Below are 17,304 nucleotides of genomic sequence, written 5' to 3' on the forward strand. Positions count from 1 at the left end.
AATGTCGGGGCCGGGTGGGTGCAGGGCGTCGGGGCCCAGCCCGGGACCTCCAGGTGGGGGGGTGGTGGTGGTGGCGGGGGGGTGGGGGAGGGGGGGCTGCTCCGGGAGTGGGGGAGGGGCGCGCCAGGGCCGCGGGCAACCGAACCGGGCAGCGGCGCGCACGGCTGCCGGCAGGGGGCGCCTCGAGACCGAGGAACGCGCGGCCGAGCCTGACGTCAGCGCCCCGCTTGCTTGGGCTCCCGCTCTGGACTCGGCGCCAGTCCCGCTCCGCGCCGCGCCGCTTCGCTCCGGCTCTGGCTCGCCTCGGGCTCGGCTCGGGCTCCGGCGGCGGCGCCCCCCGCGCCGGGCCCCGGGGCAGGCGGCGGCGCACCATGGCCCGCGCCCAGGCTCTCGTCCTGGCGCTCACCTTCCAGCTCTGCGCACCCGAGACCGAGACTCCGGCAGGTAAGCGCGCGTGGGTCGGACCCAGCTTGCCCCGCGGAGCCCCCGGCGCCCGTGGCGTAGCTCGAAAGAAAGTGGGAGTGTTAGGTGACCGGACGTGGCGAGCCTGCTGCCTGTGTGTCTGGAGTGTTGGATGTGCGATCGTGTGCTCAGCGTGTTGTGCGCCTGCGAATGTTGTGTGTCCTGAGTTATGTGCAAGAAAAGGTGCTGTGTGTGTTGTGTATCCACGAGTGTGTTGGGGGTGAACGTTGTGTTCATCGAGGCATGGGGTGTGCGCTGTCTTGTGTGTCTGCCACTGTGTAGGGTGTGTGGGGCCAAGTTGGATTGCGTGTCTGTCGTGTGTGCATCTGAGTTTGCTTGTGTGGCAGGAGTTGTATCTGCTAATGTGTTGCATTTGTGGGCATTTTGTGTGCCCTAGCCCGGAGTGGTGTTTGTTGTGTGTCCGAGAATGGCTTGTGTGTTTGTGTGCTCCGTGTGGCGAAGAGTGCTCTGTGGATTCTGCCCGCGTGTAGAGCAGGGAACGCGTGTGCGATGTGTGTGCCTGTGAGATCGGTGTACGTGTGTGAAGGCGTGGGAACGGGTCCGGAACGTGTGTGTCCGGGCGCTGTGTGCGCGATGTGTACGTGTGGGAGTGTCTGGGGTTGGTGGTGTGCGCCGCCGGGGGCTGCGTGGGTCCGAGTGAATGCCAAGTGTGCCGGGAATGCGTGTGTAGGAGCGTGTCTGGAGCGGATGTGAGTGTGTGAGTGTGTGAGTGTGTGAGTGTGTTCCTGCGTGCTGGCTGCGTGTTCAGGAATGTTGCGAGTGTGGTGCGCGCCTGGGCCGTGGCTGAGTGTGTGCCCGGGGCCCGGGGCCGCCCGAGGGGGCGGTGGCAGGGAGTGTGTGTGTGTGTGTGTGTGTCCCTCGGGTGTGCGTGTGGCGCGCGCGGGCCCGGAACAAGTTGTCGTGGCGGCGCCCCCTCCCCTCTCCTCCCCTCCCGGGTCGGGCCGGGCCTGAGGCTCGCCAGGGAGGGATGGGGGCCCGGCGGCCGCCGACTCCGACATTTCGGGCTGTTTGTTGTTTCGCAAGTTCCGCGCGGCGCTGGCGGGCGGCGGATCCGAGGCGGCGCCGGGGCTGCGGGGCGCCCGGGCCGGGGGCGAGGAGGGCCCGGCGCGGGGGGCGGCCGCGGGGGGCGGCGGGGCGCGCCGAGGCGGGCGGGCGGGCCGGGCGGCCGGGCGCTCCTGCGGGGGCCGGGCCGTGGCTGCGCCGGGGCGGCGGGGCGGGGGTGAGTCCGGGCGGGCCGGGCCTGGCTCTGGGCGGCCGGACGGCGCCCCGTCCCGTTGCGCGCGGGGGGCGCCGCGGACGCCGGGGTCTCTCGGGACACCCCTCCGTCCACTCCGCAACTTTGTGCGGCCTCCCCGCCGGCCGGGACCGCCGTGTGTGAATGTACGTGTGTGAGCGTGTTGCCTCCGTGCTTGTGCGCTGTATGACCGCGCTGTCTCTGGGTGTGTTTCGGAGTCTGGCGTCTTTTGGGGTGTGTGGTGTGTGTGTAGTTGTACGTGTGATCGCGTTTCTGAATGTGTGTATACAGAGCTGCGTCTGTGTATCGTGTGTGCCATGGGCCGTGTATCAGCTGTGTGTGTGTTGGTGTGTCTGTCCACTCCCCCCCACCCCCACCTCCCATCCTACCCTGAGGCCTGGGCTCCCAGACTGTGGCCCTCTCCTGCGGACTTGCGCCCGATGCCTCCCCTGGGGCGAGGCTGGCCGGTCCCCTCCCGGCGGCCTCAGCATCCCCACCACCTCGGGTTGGGCGGCTCCGGCCTGGTACCCCGGGCGCCGAGTAACGGGGAGACGCCCCAGACGGGCATCCAAGCCGAGACACATGCAGAGCCATCTCGGCCCCAGAGAGACGCCTTCCGGCCGCGGGGTCTCCGAGAACTGGCCTCTCCCGATCGCTCTCGCTGCCCCGCCGCCCGCTCCAGCCTCTAGGGCGGAGCTCCCTGGGCACCCGCGGCCGCTCCTGCCTCTGGCTCCGAGCTCGACGGGGCCCAGTGGCCCCAGGCCATCGCGCACAGCTTTAGCTTTGACCCCTCGGTGCCCGAGAGGACGCCTAATGCGACCTCCTTCCTTATCTACCTCCAATACCCGCACCGCCCCGGCGCCCCCCCACCCCCGCGCAGCAACTTTGTCCCCCTCCCCCACCTCGAAACGAAACTGAGGGTTCGTGTTCCCCCATCCCTACCATCATCACCTTGATTCCAGAACCCTCAGGTGCCCCAGCTCCGCCAGAGGGGAGGACTGTCAGGAACTGAGGTTTGGGAGTGAGATCTTGAGAGGGTTACTTCCATTCTCCCTCAGTTCCCTCATCTGCTCGGTGGGCTTCATATGAAGGTGTATGGTACTTCGTAGATTGTAAAGTGAAGCTCTGTCTGTGAGTGCCAGGGAACAAAAGATGGTTTTGAGGACTGCTGCAGAGCCCCAGAGGCTGTGATTTGAAGCCAGGGGGACCTGGGTTCAAATCTGCCTCTGCCACTTGCTGTCCTCGTGACCCTGGGCAAGTCACTTCACTTCGACAGTTTGTGGCACCTGTATCTATTACTGTTGAGCTTACTTCAGAAGCCCTTAGTAGAAGGAGGGGTGATCTCCCATTGTCCCCAAGCTGGTTAGAGTCAGCCCAGCTCCCTGAAGGCCTCCTGAGTCCCTCCTCCCCCCAAAGGGTGGGTGGTGATGTCTCTGAGCCATGCAAATCTGGCAGTAATTTATTCTGCTGTGTTCTAGCTCATTTTGTCCTTTTGGTTGCTGGAGTTGTGGACAGCAGGAATGAGGGAGAGGCTGCCCAGTGGTTTCAGGTTGGGCAATAAAGGCTTGTCTGGGTAGCTGGCCCTTCTCCCTGGGGTGGGGGAGGAACTCAGCAGGAAGGCATGAGAATGGCCAGAGTGGGGGGTGCTGAGCTCCTGGGCGGCCTCCTGCCTATCTCTGGGAAAATCCAGGGTGGACACCCTGCTTGTTCCAGGCATGCCGCTGACCTTCCAGGCTTTCGTCAGCTAAGCTAGACTGTGGGGGGAGGGGGTGGCTTTTCATGCAGGGCTGGGTTAGCTAGAGTTGCTGGGGCTGCCTTGTGCCCTCCTTCCTCTTTCAACCCGCTTTCCTCCTCCAAGCTTCTCTCCCTGCATCCTAATGCATCCTACCTTTATGCCGTCTCAGGATCTCTCTCATCTGTCCCCTTCTCTCCATCCTCATCCATCTTTCACAGGCAGGAAGCCTCCAGCCTCTTCCCTCCACCCCTCCCTCCATGATGTCAGGGCTCTTCCTAAAACACACATTTGAAACCTTGGTTTGAAACCCTTTGAAGGCTCCTCATTACCTCCCGGGTTAAGTCTATCCCCCTAGGTCCTCTTGCCTGTTCTAACCCCTACCTTGCCTGTCCAGTTCCATCAGCTTTGTGCTACTAGCCTTGCATCCTATGCTGTGGCCAGTCTAACCTCCTTACCAATACCCACTAAATGCCCACTCCTGCCATCTCCTCTCTGGGTTTTTGCACAAGCTGTATTTTCTCCCCTGAACTCTCTAACTCCACCTCTTCACCAGGTGAACTGCTTCTCCTTTGGGTTTCAGCTTAGACATCACCTCCTCTCTGAAGCCTTCCTTGGTTACTCCCTCGTCTAGCCTAAGAAGGGCGGGTGGGGGTTGATAGGGTTTTTTCATAGCACTGTAATTATTGTAATTACAGTTCATTGGTCCTTTCTCCCTTACAGACCATGAGCTCTGTGGGCACAGGGACTGGGTATTTAGTTCACTTCTGAATCTTTACAAGGCCTGGCCCACTTCTGCTGAGTAAACACACCTAGCATGAAAGAATGAGTGATGTCCAGTGGGTCGAGTTCTGAGCTGGAGATGCCAGGTGGGGGCGCACTGACTCCACTGAAAGTAGAGATTAAAGAACTAGGTTTCCCTCCAGGAATCTGGAAAATTCTGCCGGGGGATGGTGTTGTGTGTGAAAAGGCCATGCGGAGAGTGTCGTCTGGGAGCTGTGAGTTGGCCAGGTCAACTCTCTGCCTGCCAGCCCCTCCCCCCAGCCACTGTCCTCCATCCCCACTCCCACCCTCCGGCCCCCACCCCAACCGCCCTTGCTCTCCAGCAGCTGGCAGGGCCTGTCTGGCCCCTGGTCTCAGCTCTTTGTACTGGAGCCTCGGCAGTTGGTGAGAGGCATCGAGTCCCAACCGACAGTCTGAGCGTCCGGGGAGGAGGGGCAGGGCCCTGCGGCAGGAGGGCAGACTCTGTCCTCTGTCTCAGCTTCTGTCCTGGCTGCCTGTGAGCCCAGGAAGGGAGGAGAGTTGCCCCCTGCAGGTGGGGTTCAGGGAGGCCTGCTGAGGGGTGTGCAGGTGATCCTGACATCTGGGCAGTCAGAGTGGGGGTGTGTGTGTGTGTGTGTGTGTTTGCTTGTGATTGTATGATTGTAGCCTGGGACACAGGGCAGAAGAGTGGCTTCTCAGGGAGCCTAGCCATCTGGTTACCCTGTGTGGCAGGATCTGAATTTGGAGTAAGGAGGCTACCAGCTGATCTGATCCCTGTGGAGCCTTATGCTGGGGTGTCTGGGTATCCAAGTGTCAGATTCCTGGAGTTTGGGTGTGGAGCTCTTTAGGTGGGTGGTGTCTCAGGGTCTGGGTGTGGGTGTTCCAGTACCAGGATGTGGGAGGATCGGGTGTGTCAGCATAAGGATATCCCAGTGTCTCTGGATCCGGAGGTGGGAGTATCCAGGTGTCTGGGAGTCTTCAGGTTAATGGGTGTGTGGGAGCATAGTTGTGTTGTGTCCAGCTGTGGGGCTGCCCAGATTCCTGGGTGTCTGGGTAGAGGTACCCAGGTTTCTGGGTGTGGGGTATCTGTGTCTCCAGCAGTGGGGTGTGCATGCGTTGGGGTATCCAGGTGTTTATGAGTTTGCCTGTGGGCTGCCCTGTGGTCGGTGTGTCTATTGTACATCTAGGTGTCTGCATCTCCAGGAAAGGGCTATGCATGTTTGGGTGGGGAGTGTCCTGGTGACTGTGCCTAGCTATGGACCAGGGACTGAGACTGTGCCAGCTCAGCCTGTGACACCGCCTTCTTTGGGGCTTGCCTCCTGATCTCGCCACAGTCCCCAGTCCCAGGACCCTCTGCAGGAGGCCCCAGTGGTTCTGCTTCTCTATGGTTAGTCACTCCGGAGCTGTGTTATCCAATAGAACTTTCTAAAATGATAGAAATGCTCTCTACCTGCTCTCTCCAATTTAGTGGCCACTTACATATGGCTATGAGATTTAATTAGCTATAATTCATTAAAATTAACATGCAGTTCCTCAGTCTCAGCAGCCAAATTTCAAGTCCTCAAGAGTCGCCTCATGCTGGTAACTATTGTATTGGTCAGGCTGTGCAGGTAGAGAGCATTTCCATCACAGCAAAAAATTCTATGGACAGTGCTGGTTAGGGGTACAAAGCCTACAGCATCTTTAGTGAGACCTGGACACCTCAGGGAGTGGATGGCCTGTCACTCAGTGGCCACTGAAGGAGGTTTTGCTGAATCCATGTCCCCTTCTCTCCAGCCCCATCATTTCTTTTTTTTTTAAATCAATTTATTTATTTACTTATTTACTTATTTGCCTGCATTGGGTTGCATTGCTGCGCGTGGGCTTCCTCTAGTTGCTGTGAGCAGGGGCTACTCTTTGTTGCGGTGCGCGGGCTTCTCAGTGCAGTGGCTTCTCTTGTTGCAGAGCACAGGCTCTAGGCACGCGGGCTTCAGTAGTTGTGGCTCACGGGCTCTAGAGCACAGGCTCAGTAGTTGTGGCACATGGGCTTAGTTGCTCTGAGGCATGTGGGATCTTCCTGGACCAGAGCTGGAACCCATGTCCCCTGCATTGGCAGGTGGATGCTTAACCACTGCGCCACCAGGGAAGTCCCTAGCCCCATCATTTCTTGCCTGGACGTTGCAGCAGGCCCCTCCTTAGTCTCCATTCTGCCACTGGTTTGCTTCTACCACTCTGGGATCTCAGTGACCTCTCAGGCAGGCATAGGATGCTGCCACTTCCTTGCTCTAAGCTGAAGACTCTCCAGCACCCAGGGACCAAAGCCTAACATGGCAGATGAGGCCCTGCCTGACCCAGCCCCTGCTTTCCATGACAGCCTCGTATTTCTGCCTCTCCTCCCCTGGCCCCACTCCCCCGACTGCCTCATGATCCAGGCTCGCCAGGCCAACGTTGATCCCAGAACCTGCCAGGCCCTTTCACACCTCTCTACCTTTGCATGTGCTGTGCCTTCTGCAGAGAACACCCCTCCCACCCATCTCACTTCCTGGAGGCCTGCCTACTCGCTCAGCCTTCAGAGCCTAGCTCTGATGTCACTTCCCCAGGGAAGCCTTCCTGGACCCCACCGGGCGTGGTTGGCCAGGTCTCTCCCACTATGCACACGTGTCAGTGGGCGGCAGTGTTTTCTGTCTCCTTCCCCACTAGGTTGGGAGGAAGGGCTGCGCGGGGTCTCTGTCATCTCCCGTCCCCAGGGCCTTGTGTGTGGCACACGCCCACTCCGTGTTTGCATTGGTGTGAACCCCTGGGGACACAGGGGAGGCTCAGAGGGAATGGAGGGTGGAGCTGGGGCTCCAGAGGGCAGTCATGGTTGGGGGCGGGTGTCCCCCCTTGGCTGGCCCTGGGTCGGGCTGCCATTGCCTGAAGAATGGCTGTGGAGGGCCCCTGGGGTGGACAACTGAGAAGACAGCTGTTGCTGGACGACTCAGGAGGGCTTGAGCAGTTTCCCAGGGTACAGACCCCGGGGCCTGGTGGTGACTCCGAAGGGATGAGGAAAAGGGCGGCTTAGAGGGGTCCCTAAGGTTTGGGAGTTGAGTATAGAAGAGGGGGGGGCGGTAAGGATTGGGATAGGGGAATGGGGAAGGGGTGTTTTTTGGAGATATTTGATGGGCACAGAATGGCAGCCAGGGGTGGAGTGACAGCTGGAGGGTGGGGGATGACGGGGGGATGGGAGATAACTTGCAATAAAGATATATCTGGGGAGTGGGGACAGCTGGGAATGAGGGGACAGGTGGTGTTGGGGGAACAACTGAGGGTTGGGGGACAGGTGAGGGATGACTAGAAGGGGGAGATGGGACAGCTGAGGGGGGGATAAGAGGTGACAACTGGGAGGTATCAGAAACCTATCTGGACAGGGCAGGTGGGTCTCAGCAGAGAGAGTGGGAAATGCATTGCTCGGGATGTGTGTACCTGTGTATGTGTGTGTTTGCATGTATGTACGTGTACACCTTTGTGGTTGTGCATGTGTGCCTGTGCGTTTGTACCTAGAGTGTGGTGGTGAAGAGCATGGACTTGGGAGTCATACCAGCTGGGTTCGAATCCTGGCTCTACCACTGCTAGCCACGTCACCCTTGGGACAGTTACTTGACCTCTCTGGGCCTTTAGTGTTCTCATCGGTGAGATGGGGATAATAATGGAACGAACACACTGCACAGGGTTGCCGTGAGGATGTATTTTATGTACATACATATATAGTTTTGAACAGGTTCTAGTGTGTAGTAAGCACTGTATGTACTAAACTATTATTAAATGTGTGCATATGTGTGTACATCCTGTGTACTCAGAAAAATTTGTTCTTGGCTGGTGAAATCCAGGCTTGGGAGGGGTGATGGTGGCTGGGAGTGCTGGAGTGATCGTGCAGGTCATTGGGGCTGGTGCGCCTCTCACCCCTGCCCCTCCGTTCATTCCACTTCCCGCCCACCCTGTGCCAGGGCCTAATCCAATAGGTCTCCCCCTCTGTCTCTCTCTCTCGTCTGGCCCCACACTGCCCGGCCCTGGGCTGGGGGCCAGGCGATGAGCTTTAATTGTCCAAAAGCTTTTCAGCAGAATCTGAGTTCATTGTTCGCCTGCCAGCGTGCTGGGGCCCTGCTCAGATAGAAATACCTGGACATTGTGCTCAGTTCTGGCTGCCTACCCCACAGGTGACAGTGGCTTCATCTGTGCCCTTGGAGAGTCACCGGGGTGGAAGATGCTGGGGATGGGAGATGAGATGGGGGGAAGCCCCAAGGGCAGATGAGGCCTCGCCCCCAACCCATGGGGTGGCCAGCCCAGCCAGGCAGAGCTGTAGGCACAGGGTTTCTGGGGGTCCGGGCGCCCCTGCTGTCCAGTGCATCACAGGGAGGTGTGCCACCTCTTCACCTCACGCTGAGAACTGCTCTGCATCACGGCCCTGGACTGCTCTGGGTGTGTGCTCTGTGGGGGGTCCCGGACCCATCACCTCAGGACTGGGCCACTGCATGGCAGCCTTGCACTGCACTGCGTCTCAGCCCTATACAGCGTGACTGCACTGTGTGAGATTCTGCCTTGCGTTGGCTGTGTGGACCCTCCTGCATGTCTGTTCGCTCCACCTGCATTGCCCTGTCGTACTGTACGTCTGTCCTGCAGTTGTGCTGCCATTTGTGTCTTTGCGGCTCTCTTCTGTGCTGTGAGACTCTGTTGGACGATGATGTTGTGTTGGGCTTGTGGACCCTGCTGGGAGGGGCATAGCCCCTGGCAACGCACCACTGCACTGTGCCAACAGACGGCACGCTACCACGACACTGCATCTGCATCACGTGACCTCTCTGTACTGCGCTGCATTGTTGCAGGGGGCATCTGCACTGCATCAGGTATGGCCAGGCACAGCCTGTCTGCAGTCCACTGTCGCACTGTACAAACACAGTACCCCTTTGCCCGGCACAGCACTTCTATCCTACTGCTTCACTGCACTGCACTGGAGATGAGCGTTCTCCTGGCCCAGCCCATCACACTGTACCGCTGCTGCTGTAACGCCACCCCCTGTGTTATCTCAGCCTTTCCCTGTATAGCCACTGAGGTGTCAGCTGGTGTCCTTCCCTAGGTTTCTGTTGGCAGCCCCAGTGGAGCAACACTTTGCTTCAAGAGGCCTCGCTGCAGTGTTCCTTTGGCCCCTGCTGCTCAATGCCCGAGGAGTCGGTAGCTGTGCTGCAGCTCGAGGCCACTTTGTTGGGCTTGGGACTGGCGTGGGTTTTGGCAGGCATTACCTTTGCAAGTACCTGGTGTTGCATCTGTGCCCTGCACACGATCGCTGTCCTGGGCCTCTACCCTGCACTGTACCTGTTCACTGTTGGGTTGTGTGTGCGCTACTGGATTTTAAGATCCAGAGTTCTTGCACTGAATTCCCTGTTCCACACGGCGTCTTCACTACATTTCATTTGGGTGCTGCTTTCTCCCGCTTCTACACTTGCTGTACTTCTTGGGGCTGTATTGAGCATCCAGTGGTTCGTTCTGCACTGCACCTCATCCTCCTCTTCCCTCTGTCTCTGCATGTTCTGCGTGTCTCCACTAGACATCCTTTCAGTGAGAATTCATGGAGCGCCAACTACATGTCAAGTCTAGTAAGGCTCGGACATACCCCTCGGCGTACCTCCATCACCCATCCCTTGGTGCTGAGCTCCAGCCCAGCGTACCACTGTGTGCTCACGGGTGCCTGTGGCTCTGTGCAGCTCTGGGTCATGGCCACGATGGATGGGCCACCTCTCCACTGCATCCTGGCACCAACCACCCTGCTGTGCTGCTCCAGGTATTGTGTGAGGGTCTGTGTACACTGCTCTGCCCCCCTGCATTGCACATCTGAGTTCCGCCTCTGTACAGTGTGGGGCTGCTGCACTGTCCCCCCAGCACGCCCTCCTGTGGCCACATAGCCCTGTCTCTCCACGGGACCATTAGAAAGTCTAGATCTTTGCACTGTACGTGTTCGTGCACAGGCCTCTACCTTTCTACTCCGCGTTGTGTTTTTACATGACACAGAGTGTGTGCGCTACAGGGGTCTGTGTACTCTTTGCAGGCCTGCTGTTAACTTTGGGATTTGCTGTGCATATTGATCTGGGAGATGGGGAGTGAGCCTGGCTTAAGTTTTCCCTGCTGTCGTTGGCTTCCTTCTATTCTCAGTAGAGATGGAAGGATGTTGGCATCGCTGGGTTCTGTATTGGCTCTTGTACCCCTATCAGGGGTATCAGCTCAGCTTTCTCTCCCTGTGGCCTGGCCCTGGGTGTTCTTCTTGGTTGCAGCTCTGCTGAATGCTGAGTGATTAGAAGGTGGGCATATTGCTGCCAGCCCTGCCCTTGATAAATTGCTCATCAGTTATTCAGGGCTCTGGAGGGCAGCTCCAGGGAGCCCTAGCCAAGGGCTGGTTCTGTTGATCTGGGCCAGGAGAGCAGTGAAATGAGCTGGGCCAGATCTCTGGGCTGGAGTCATGGTCCTTGAGCCTGGGTCCTTGAGCCTGGATCAGACTAGCTGGGATCATGGGGTCAATAAGTCCAGCCACGGTTGGCATTCTGCTGTACACAGGGCTTGGGGATGGGGTTGAAAGGCACAAGAGACAGTCTCTGACCTCAAGAAGGGAGGAGGCAGAGGTTAGACAGGCCTGAGATGGAGCTGGAGTTGGGGTGTAGAAAGTGGGATGGGGCTCGGTTGGGCAGGAATGTCCAAGGGTGGGTCTGTGTTGATTTGAGGGTTGGGTTGGGCTTCCTAGAAAGGGGCTGTGGCTTCAGGTGATGAAAGAGACCAGTGTTATCCTTGGGGTTGTATTTGGGTTCCCCAGGCCAGGGTTGGGGCTGTGCCAGGGGTTGAATATGATGCCCCTAAATTTGTAATCTGTTGGGAGAAGTTTTGTTTCTCCTGGGGCCGTGCCTTGGGAACTGAATGTTCTATTGACACACCAAAGGGAACACAAATCTCATTGCAAACAGACTCTGTTTACCTGGGGTCTTCAGAAAACACGGATGGTGGCTGGCAGCCGCAGTTGGCACAGAACACCATTCCCTGTCTTGTGGGGAGGAAGTCTGGGGCTTCCATGCTTGCTGCACCCACATGCACGCGCGCGCGCGCGCACACACACACGGCTCCCCTCTACCTACCGTGTGTACTCACCTCCCCCTTAGACACGTGCTGCTGAATGTGTCTTATATCTCTGCACATAAACGTACACCTGCATACCCACAGCTGCACAGCACAGTCCCCGGGGGACCCGCACTTTGAGACCCACGCTCACCTTCACATGCCTCTCCCTCATGGCATCCCTCTCTGTCCTTATGCATGCTCACACAGCTGGAATCAGAATTCTAGAGGTGCAACAGCCTTAGAGGTCACTGAGGTCCCCATTCTCATTTCATAGGTGATGAAGCAGGGCTTCAGAGAGGGCAAGCCACCTGCCCAAGGTCACACAGGGAGTTAGAGACTCAGCAGTAATTAGATCCAGGCCTCCTGCCTCCCAGTCGAGTACTCACAAGTCAATAGCAGGCTATTACTCTCACGGCCGTGTTCATGTGTGCACATGTGTGCACGCGCACACGCACATCTGCATATGGCAATACATGCACATGCAGGGGTGGAGACCCTCACACCAGGGAAACCGCCCCCCCTCCCCCCGACCCTGGCTTCTCCTGCAGAGGTTGCTTTGCCCCTTACATCACCCCATCCAGAGCCCAGCCGGATGTGGATAAACCATCATCCTGCCTTCCCAAATTGTGGCTGACGGTTGCTCAGGCAACCGCCTGCTAGATTGGGGAGATTAGCTGAGGAATGTAGCTGGGCCAGTTTGAGCTGAGGCTGGGGGAGCTGTTGGGGGTCCAGGGCTGATTCAGCCCACCCTCTCTGAGAGGCCCTGGCAGAGATGGCTACCCACGGAGAGGTGTGGTTTTCTCCCTGTCCCCAGCCCAGCTGAGACTGTGTCCCCAAGGCTCGGACGAGGCTGGGGGAAGAGAGTGTGTACTTGTGAACACTGAGTGTGTGTGTGTCTGTGTGTGCTGTGCATCTCTGTCAGTGTGACTGGAGTGTGTGCCGTTTGCATCCAGGATGGGGACTTGAGGCCCCTTCCTCACCAGTTTCTGACATCTGACTCCGGACCCCTTGACGGTTTGTCCCACTTCTGATCCTACAGTGCCCTCTGGAGAAGCCACCTGCCCTCCTCATGCCTTATGGGATGTATTGCTTGTCTCATCTGAATCCAGATGCTTCTCTGCTCAAATACCTTTAAAATGAGGCTGGACTTCTCACTCTGGCACTTGACTCTCGATGATCTGGCCTCAGCCTCCCTCCCTCCAGTCTCCTCTCCCACTGCTTTGGTCATTCTGGGCTCCTCTTTGTGCCCTGGATCAGCTGTGTTTACTCACCACCTTCCTTCGCTCTTGCTGGGCACTTTGCCTCAAATGCCTCTCTCTCCATCTCTACTGGGCAGAATGATACCCATCCTTCCAGGCTCTGCTCAGATGCACCCACCTCCAGGAAGCCTTCCCTGGCACCCACCCTCCTCCCCTGAACCCTCCTTGTGGCCTTGACCCTTCTCTGCTTTGTCTCACTCCCTTACCTCCACTCTGACTAGGAGGTCCTTGACGACAGAGCAGAGTCTTAACCATCCTGTGCCTCTACTAGTGCCAACCTGGGGCCTGCTTTGCGTTGTCAGTGAACGCATGTCCAGTGAATGGAACCGAATTGACACATGTGGCTCACAGAATACCAGGGCCTTGCTTTGTTTGTACCTAGTCTCCTTGAATAAAAATAGGTGGCTTAAGTCCCAACTTCTGGGACTTAAGATGTGGCCTTGGGCAAGCCACCTCATCTCTCTGAGCCTCGGTGTCCATCTGTAAAATAGGAATAATAACAGTACTGACCCTGTGACTTATTATGAGGGATCCATGGTGCCGGGGGCCTTGGTGGTAAGTGGCAGCCCTCTTGTGGTGGCGTTGATGTGTGTGTGCATGTCTGTGTCGATGAAGCCTGGAGCCGAGAGGCATTCCCTGACTGTTCTTGCTCTCAACCCAAAGTCTGATTTATTTTTTCTCCCCCTGGGCTGGTGGCCCCCAGCAGTCGTTGGGTCTCTAGCAGAAGTGGGGACTTGGCTTTGGGACTCCTAGCTCCTGAGCCGTCCAGATTGGAGGTGATGGGCTTTCCCCAGGATCCGGGAGGGCTGATCGTTCCCATCCCAGGGTGAGCTGGGGAGCAGGTGGGGGTGGGGCTCTCCTTGGAGTGCCTGGTGCCAGAGATGTTACCCCCTGAGGGCTGTGGCTGGCATGGGCCTGGCCCAGAGACACAGGGCTGGGGATGGGCATGGATCAGGGAGAGGGCATCCTTCTGCCTCTCGAAAGGGGTGCTCTGGATAGGAATGGTCAGCTGGGGAGATCACCCTTGCTGGGGTCAGTTGTATGAGTTATTTGACAGAAGTCAAGGGTCACTCTGGCCATGGTCAGCTAGTCTGGGGTCAGTCAGTCAGTCTGGTGATCATTCTGGCTGAAGTCAGATGGTCTGGCGGTCATCCAGATGAAGATGGGGCCACTCTGGCTCAGGTCTATCGGTCACTGACCTGGGTCAGGCACTCTCAGGGTTACTTTGGCCAAGACTGGCAGTCTGGGGGGTCCCTCTGACCAGGTCAGTCATGCTGGGGGGCCTGGCAGCTCATGTGGCCTGGCTCAGAATGGAGAGGAGGAAGCCAAGAAGCTGGCATTCCCAGGCTTGCCACAGAGCCATGGGTGAGACGTCTGGGGCAGCAGCCCTGTTACTTGAGAAGGAACAGGAAGGACCTGAGCCCCAGCGGGATTCTAGATCCTGGGGTTCCCTTTCTGGCAATTCATCTGGCTTGGGGAGGCCTTGGCTAAGGCCCTCAGGCACAGACTTAGCTCAGGCTGAATGAAGTCAGCTGTCCCCTCTTCCAGGAAGCCCTCCCTGACCATCCTTACTAGCTGTGTTCTCTCTCTGTGCTGTGCTATGGATCCTTTTCTAGGAGGGGAGCTGAGGCCTCCCCAGCACAGATGAGGTTAAAACCCACCTCCCACAGGCCACAGGGCACATGCTGACCAGGGCTCTTCACACAAAGAGGCAAAGGGCTCAGCCAAGGTTCCATCCCAGCTCTGGAGACAGGCTGCTGTTATTTCGTCCCATCCACTTGGTGCCAGCCTGATGCCCACCTTTTCTCATTTTACCGTCCGATGGGGTCCATGAAGAGGAAGGGGAGCCCTGCCCCCCCTGCCCAAAATGGCGAGCCCCTTTGTGCCTGGCTGTACATTTCGAGATGCTGCTTCGCATTGATCTGCAGCAACCTGGAGAGGACCCTGCTGCAGATGAAACAGCAGAGCCTCCCAGAAGTGAGGTCACCAGCTGTGCATGCAGATGCCACCACTGTGCCTGGCACGTGGCACTCACTCCCCAGTTACGCTCTGCTTCTCGTCTCTCCTCTTCTTGAGGCTGGGAAGCAGCTCAAACTTGCTCCTTCTCATAGTGAAGGCTTTTCTGGTGGGAAGTGTGGACTTCAGTCCCTGACCACCATGGATTCAAATCCTGCTGCTCTTACTCATGTGGCCTAAGTGGCATGGGTGCAGAGCTGCTAGCTCCTGAGCACTGGCGTGTGCTGGGCATTGTGCTAAGTGGACCCCCGCATTGAAGCCTCAACAACCCCACTCGTAGGTGGGGAAACGAAGGATGAGAAAGGGTCACGGTCACAGGGCTGGCAAATTGCAGGGTCAAGGTTCAGTCCCAAGTCCGTCTGATGCCAAAGCCCACTCGCTTATCTACCACCTTATACTGTGGACCAATGAATCCCTTCACCCCTCGAAGCCTCAGTCACCTCATCTGTCAAGTGCGGAGAAGCACCAGTGGCTGGCAGGCACCCAGGACAGGGCCTGGCACGATTTGTGCCTGCTTCCTCATCACTTGTCCAGGCATTTTCCTGGGTCTCAGATGCCTTAGTTTACCCCTGATGGGGCGCCAAACGCTTACGCTTGGGAGTGAGCGCAGGGACCAGTGTGCAGTTACTTTCTTGAACCAGTGGTGTTCTCAGGTGTATTAGGTCCAACTTAGGGCTCTCATGAGCCAGCTAAGATACATGGACCTCATTACCAACCAAAGGACTCACATGAATTTCAATCCCCTCCTTATTTAAACTATGCATTTGCTTCCAAATCATGGGCATTTCCTCCCTCTAGTCATATGTGTCCCTAGTCCGCACGTGACTGTGCTTTTGCCTGTCACATTTCTCCAGGCAGAGACCTCAGTTGCGTGACTTTGGGTAACGTGCATCCCTTAATCCCATCTGTCAAGTAGGAATAATACAGTAGTGGTACCTCCTCAGGAGGCGAGGCCTAAATGGGACTCCACACTTAAAGCGTTTAGCACTATGCTGGGCTCGTCCTCAGCCTGATGTGATCAGTGGACGTTGTTGTTATTTTTAAGGAGATACCATCAGGGCTGGCTTAGGGCATTCCTGACCCTGCCCGTCCTGGGGCCCGCTGTCTGTCCTCTCTGCAAAGATGGAGGGGCAGGTGATGGGACACTGACTAGCAGCAGTCAGGGGGATCTTGGTTCAAACCCCACCTCTGTCACTGACCTGCTGTGTGACCTTAAGGAAGTCACAGCCTCTTAGGGCCTCAGTTTCCTCATCTGTAAAATGGGGATAATTCTAGTCCTGATCTCATAAGTTGTTGCGAGGCTTTAATGGGCAGTAATAATGATAACTAGTTTTTGTTGAGGATGGTCTTGGATGGGTGGTTGAGCTGTGGGGCGTCCTGGGCACTACTGGGGTGGGCAGTGTGGGGAGGTCTTGGCATTGGGAGGAGACGAGGAAAAGAGGGCCTTGAAAGAAGAAGAGGATGGGGGAGGCAGTGTTTGGTTAGAGGGTGGGAGCAGTGGGGGGAGGGGTTGAGGAGATGGAGGGGAAGAGGGTGGGCCTGGGTAGGTGGGGGCAGTGGGGGCACCTACCCAGGAGCCCTTCCGGCCAGCAGCCCTGCTCTAGCCTGGGCTAAGCAGGCCCTGTCCTCACAGCCGGCTGCACCTTTGAGGAGGCAAGTGACCCAGCAGTGCCCTGTGAGTACAGCCAGGCCCAGTACGACGACTTCCAGTGGGAGCAAGTGCGGATCCACCCTGGCACCCGGGCTCCTGCGGACCTGCCCCACGGTGAGCCTACTCTCAATCACCATTCCCCCTTCGTCTCCTTCCAGGGGCATGTTACCCACCCGCTGTGTTACCTTGGGTATCTTGCTTAACCTCTCTGGGCCTCATCTGCTCTGACATCTGTAATGACACATATGACACTGTGAACGTGCAGCTCTCTGGACCCTGACCAGTTGTGTACATCAGGTAGTTTTACCTGTAAAGTGGGTGCGGGTTCAAGTCATCAAGGACCCTTATAAACTGTAAGTTAAAGCCCACCTCCCGTTACGCCTACGGCAGCTCAGCTCAGGATCCACCTTACTCCTGCCAGGTCCCAAATCCTCCACCTTCAGGGAGGCTCTCTTCTCCCTGTGAGCCTCTGAATCCTGGTCTCCCAGGACTTGAAGATGCTGACAGAGCAGTAACCTTGGGGGCTGGATGTGTGTAAAACCTTCCTTCCTCTGCCGCTTTCTTGCTGGAAGTCTCAGATCTTTCCCAGCTTCTGCCTTGCCCTGCTCCTATTTCAGGATGGGGAATATTTGGCATCGTGAACACTGGACTGGGAGTCAGGAGACTAATTATGTAGATTCTAGTCCTGGCTTTCTACCCTGATGATGGCCTTTAGTGCACTGGTTGCAGAGTCATGAAGACTGGGCTTCAGATCTTTGCTTCATCACTTTACCAGCTGTGTGACTTTGGATAAGTCACTTAACTTCTCTGAGCTTCCATTTCCTTTTTATTTTTTTCTTTGAGCATCCATTTCCTTAACTATAAAATGGAGAGCGCAATAATCCATTTCATAAGATTATTAGGTAATGCCTATAAAGCACATAACATGGGGGTGGCATGTAAGGTTGCAGTTAATGCTTAGATGCTACTGTTGGAGATATTTGAGGGGGTCCAACTACTAGCCCCCCTCTTCACTGGGTGCAGAATCAACTGGGGATTAAGGAAAGGATAAGACAGG

The 17,304-nt window shown here is 57.2% G+C and overlaps 1 protein-coding gene across 9 annotated transcripts in view; it reads left to right on the forward strand.

The window, feature by feature from the left end:
* Nucleotides 1-302: 302 nt before the first annotated feature.
* PTPRU (protein tyrosine phosphatase receptor type U) overlaps nt 303-17,304 on the forward strand; it is an 81,563-nt gene continuing 64,561 nt past the window's right edge. For all 9 annotated transcript variants that reach the window (XM_057702937.1, XM_057702947.1, XM_057702966.1 and 6 more), the window contains exons 1-2: nt 303-444; nt 16,230-16,361. In XM_057702937.1, the coding sequence (XP_057558920.1) occupies nt 372-444; nt 16,230-16,361 (205 nt within the window). In that variant the 5' untranslated portion in view covers nt 303-371. The remainder of the gene's footprint in view (nt 445-16,229; nt 16,362-17,304) is intronic.

This window comes from Hippopotamus amphibius, chromosome 1, assembly GCF_030028045.1.
Source record: "Hippopotamus amphibius kiboko isolate mHipAmp2 chromosome 1, mHipAmp2.hap2, whole genome shotgun sequence".
Classification (NCBI taxonomy): Eukaryota; Metazoa; Chordata; class Mammalia; order Artiodactyla; family Hippopotamidae; genus Hippopotamus; species Hippopotamus amphibius.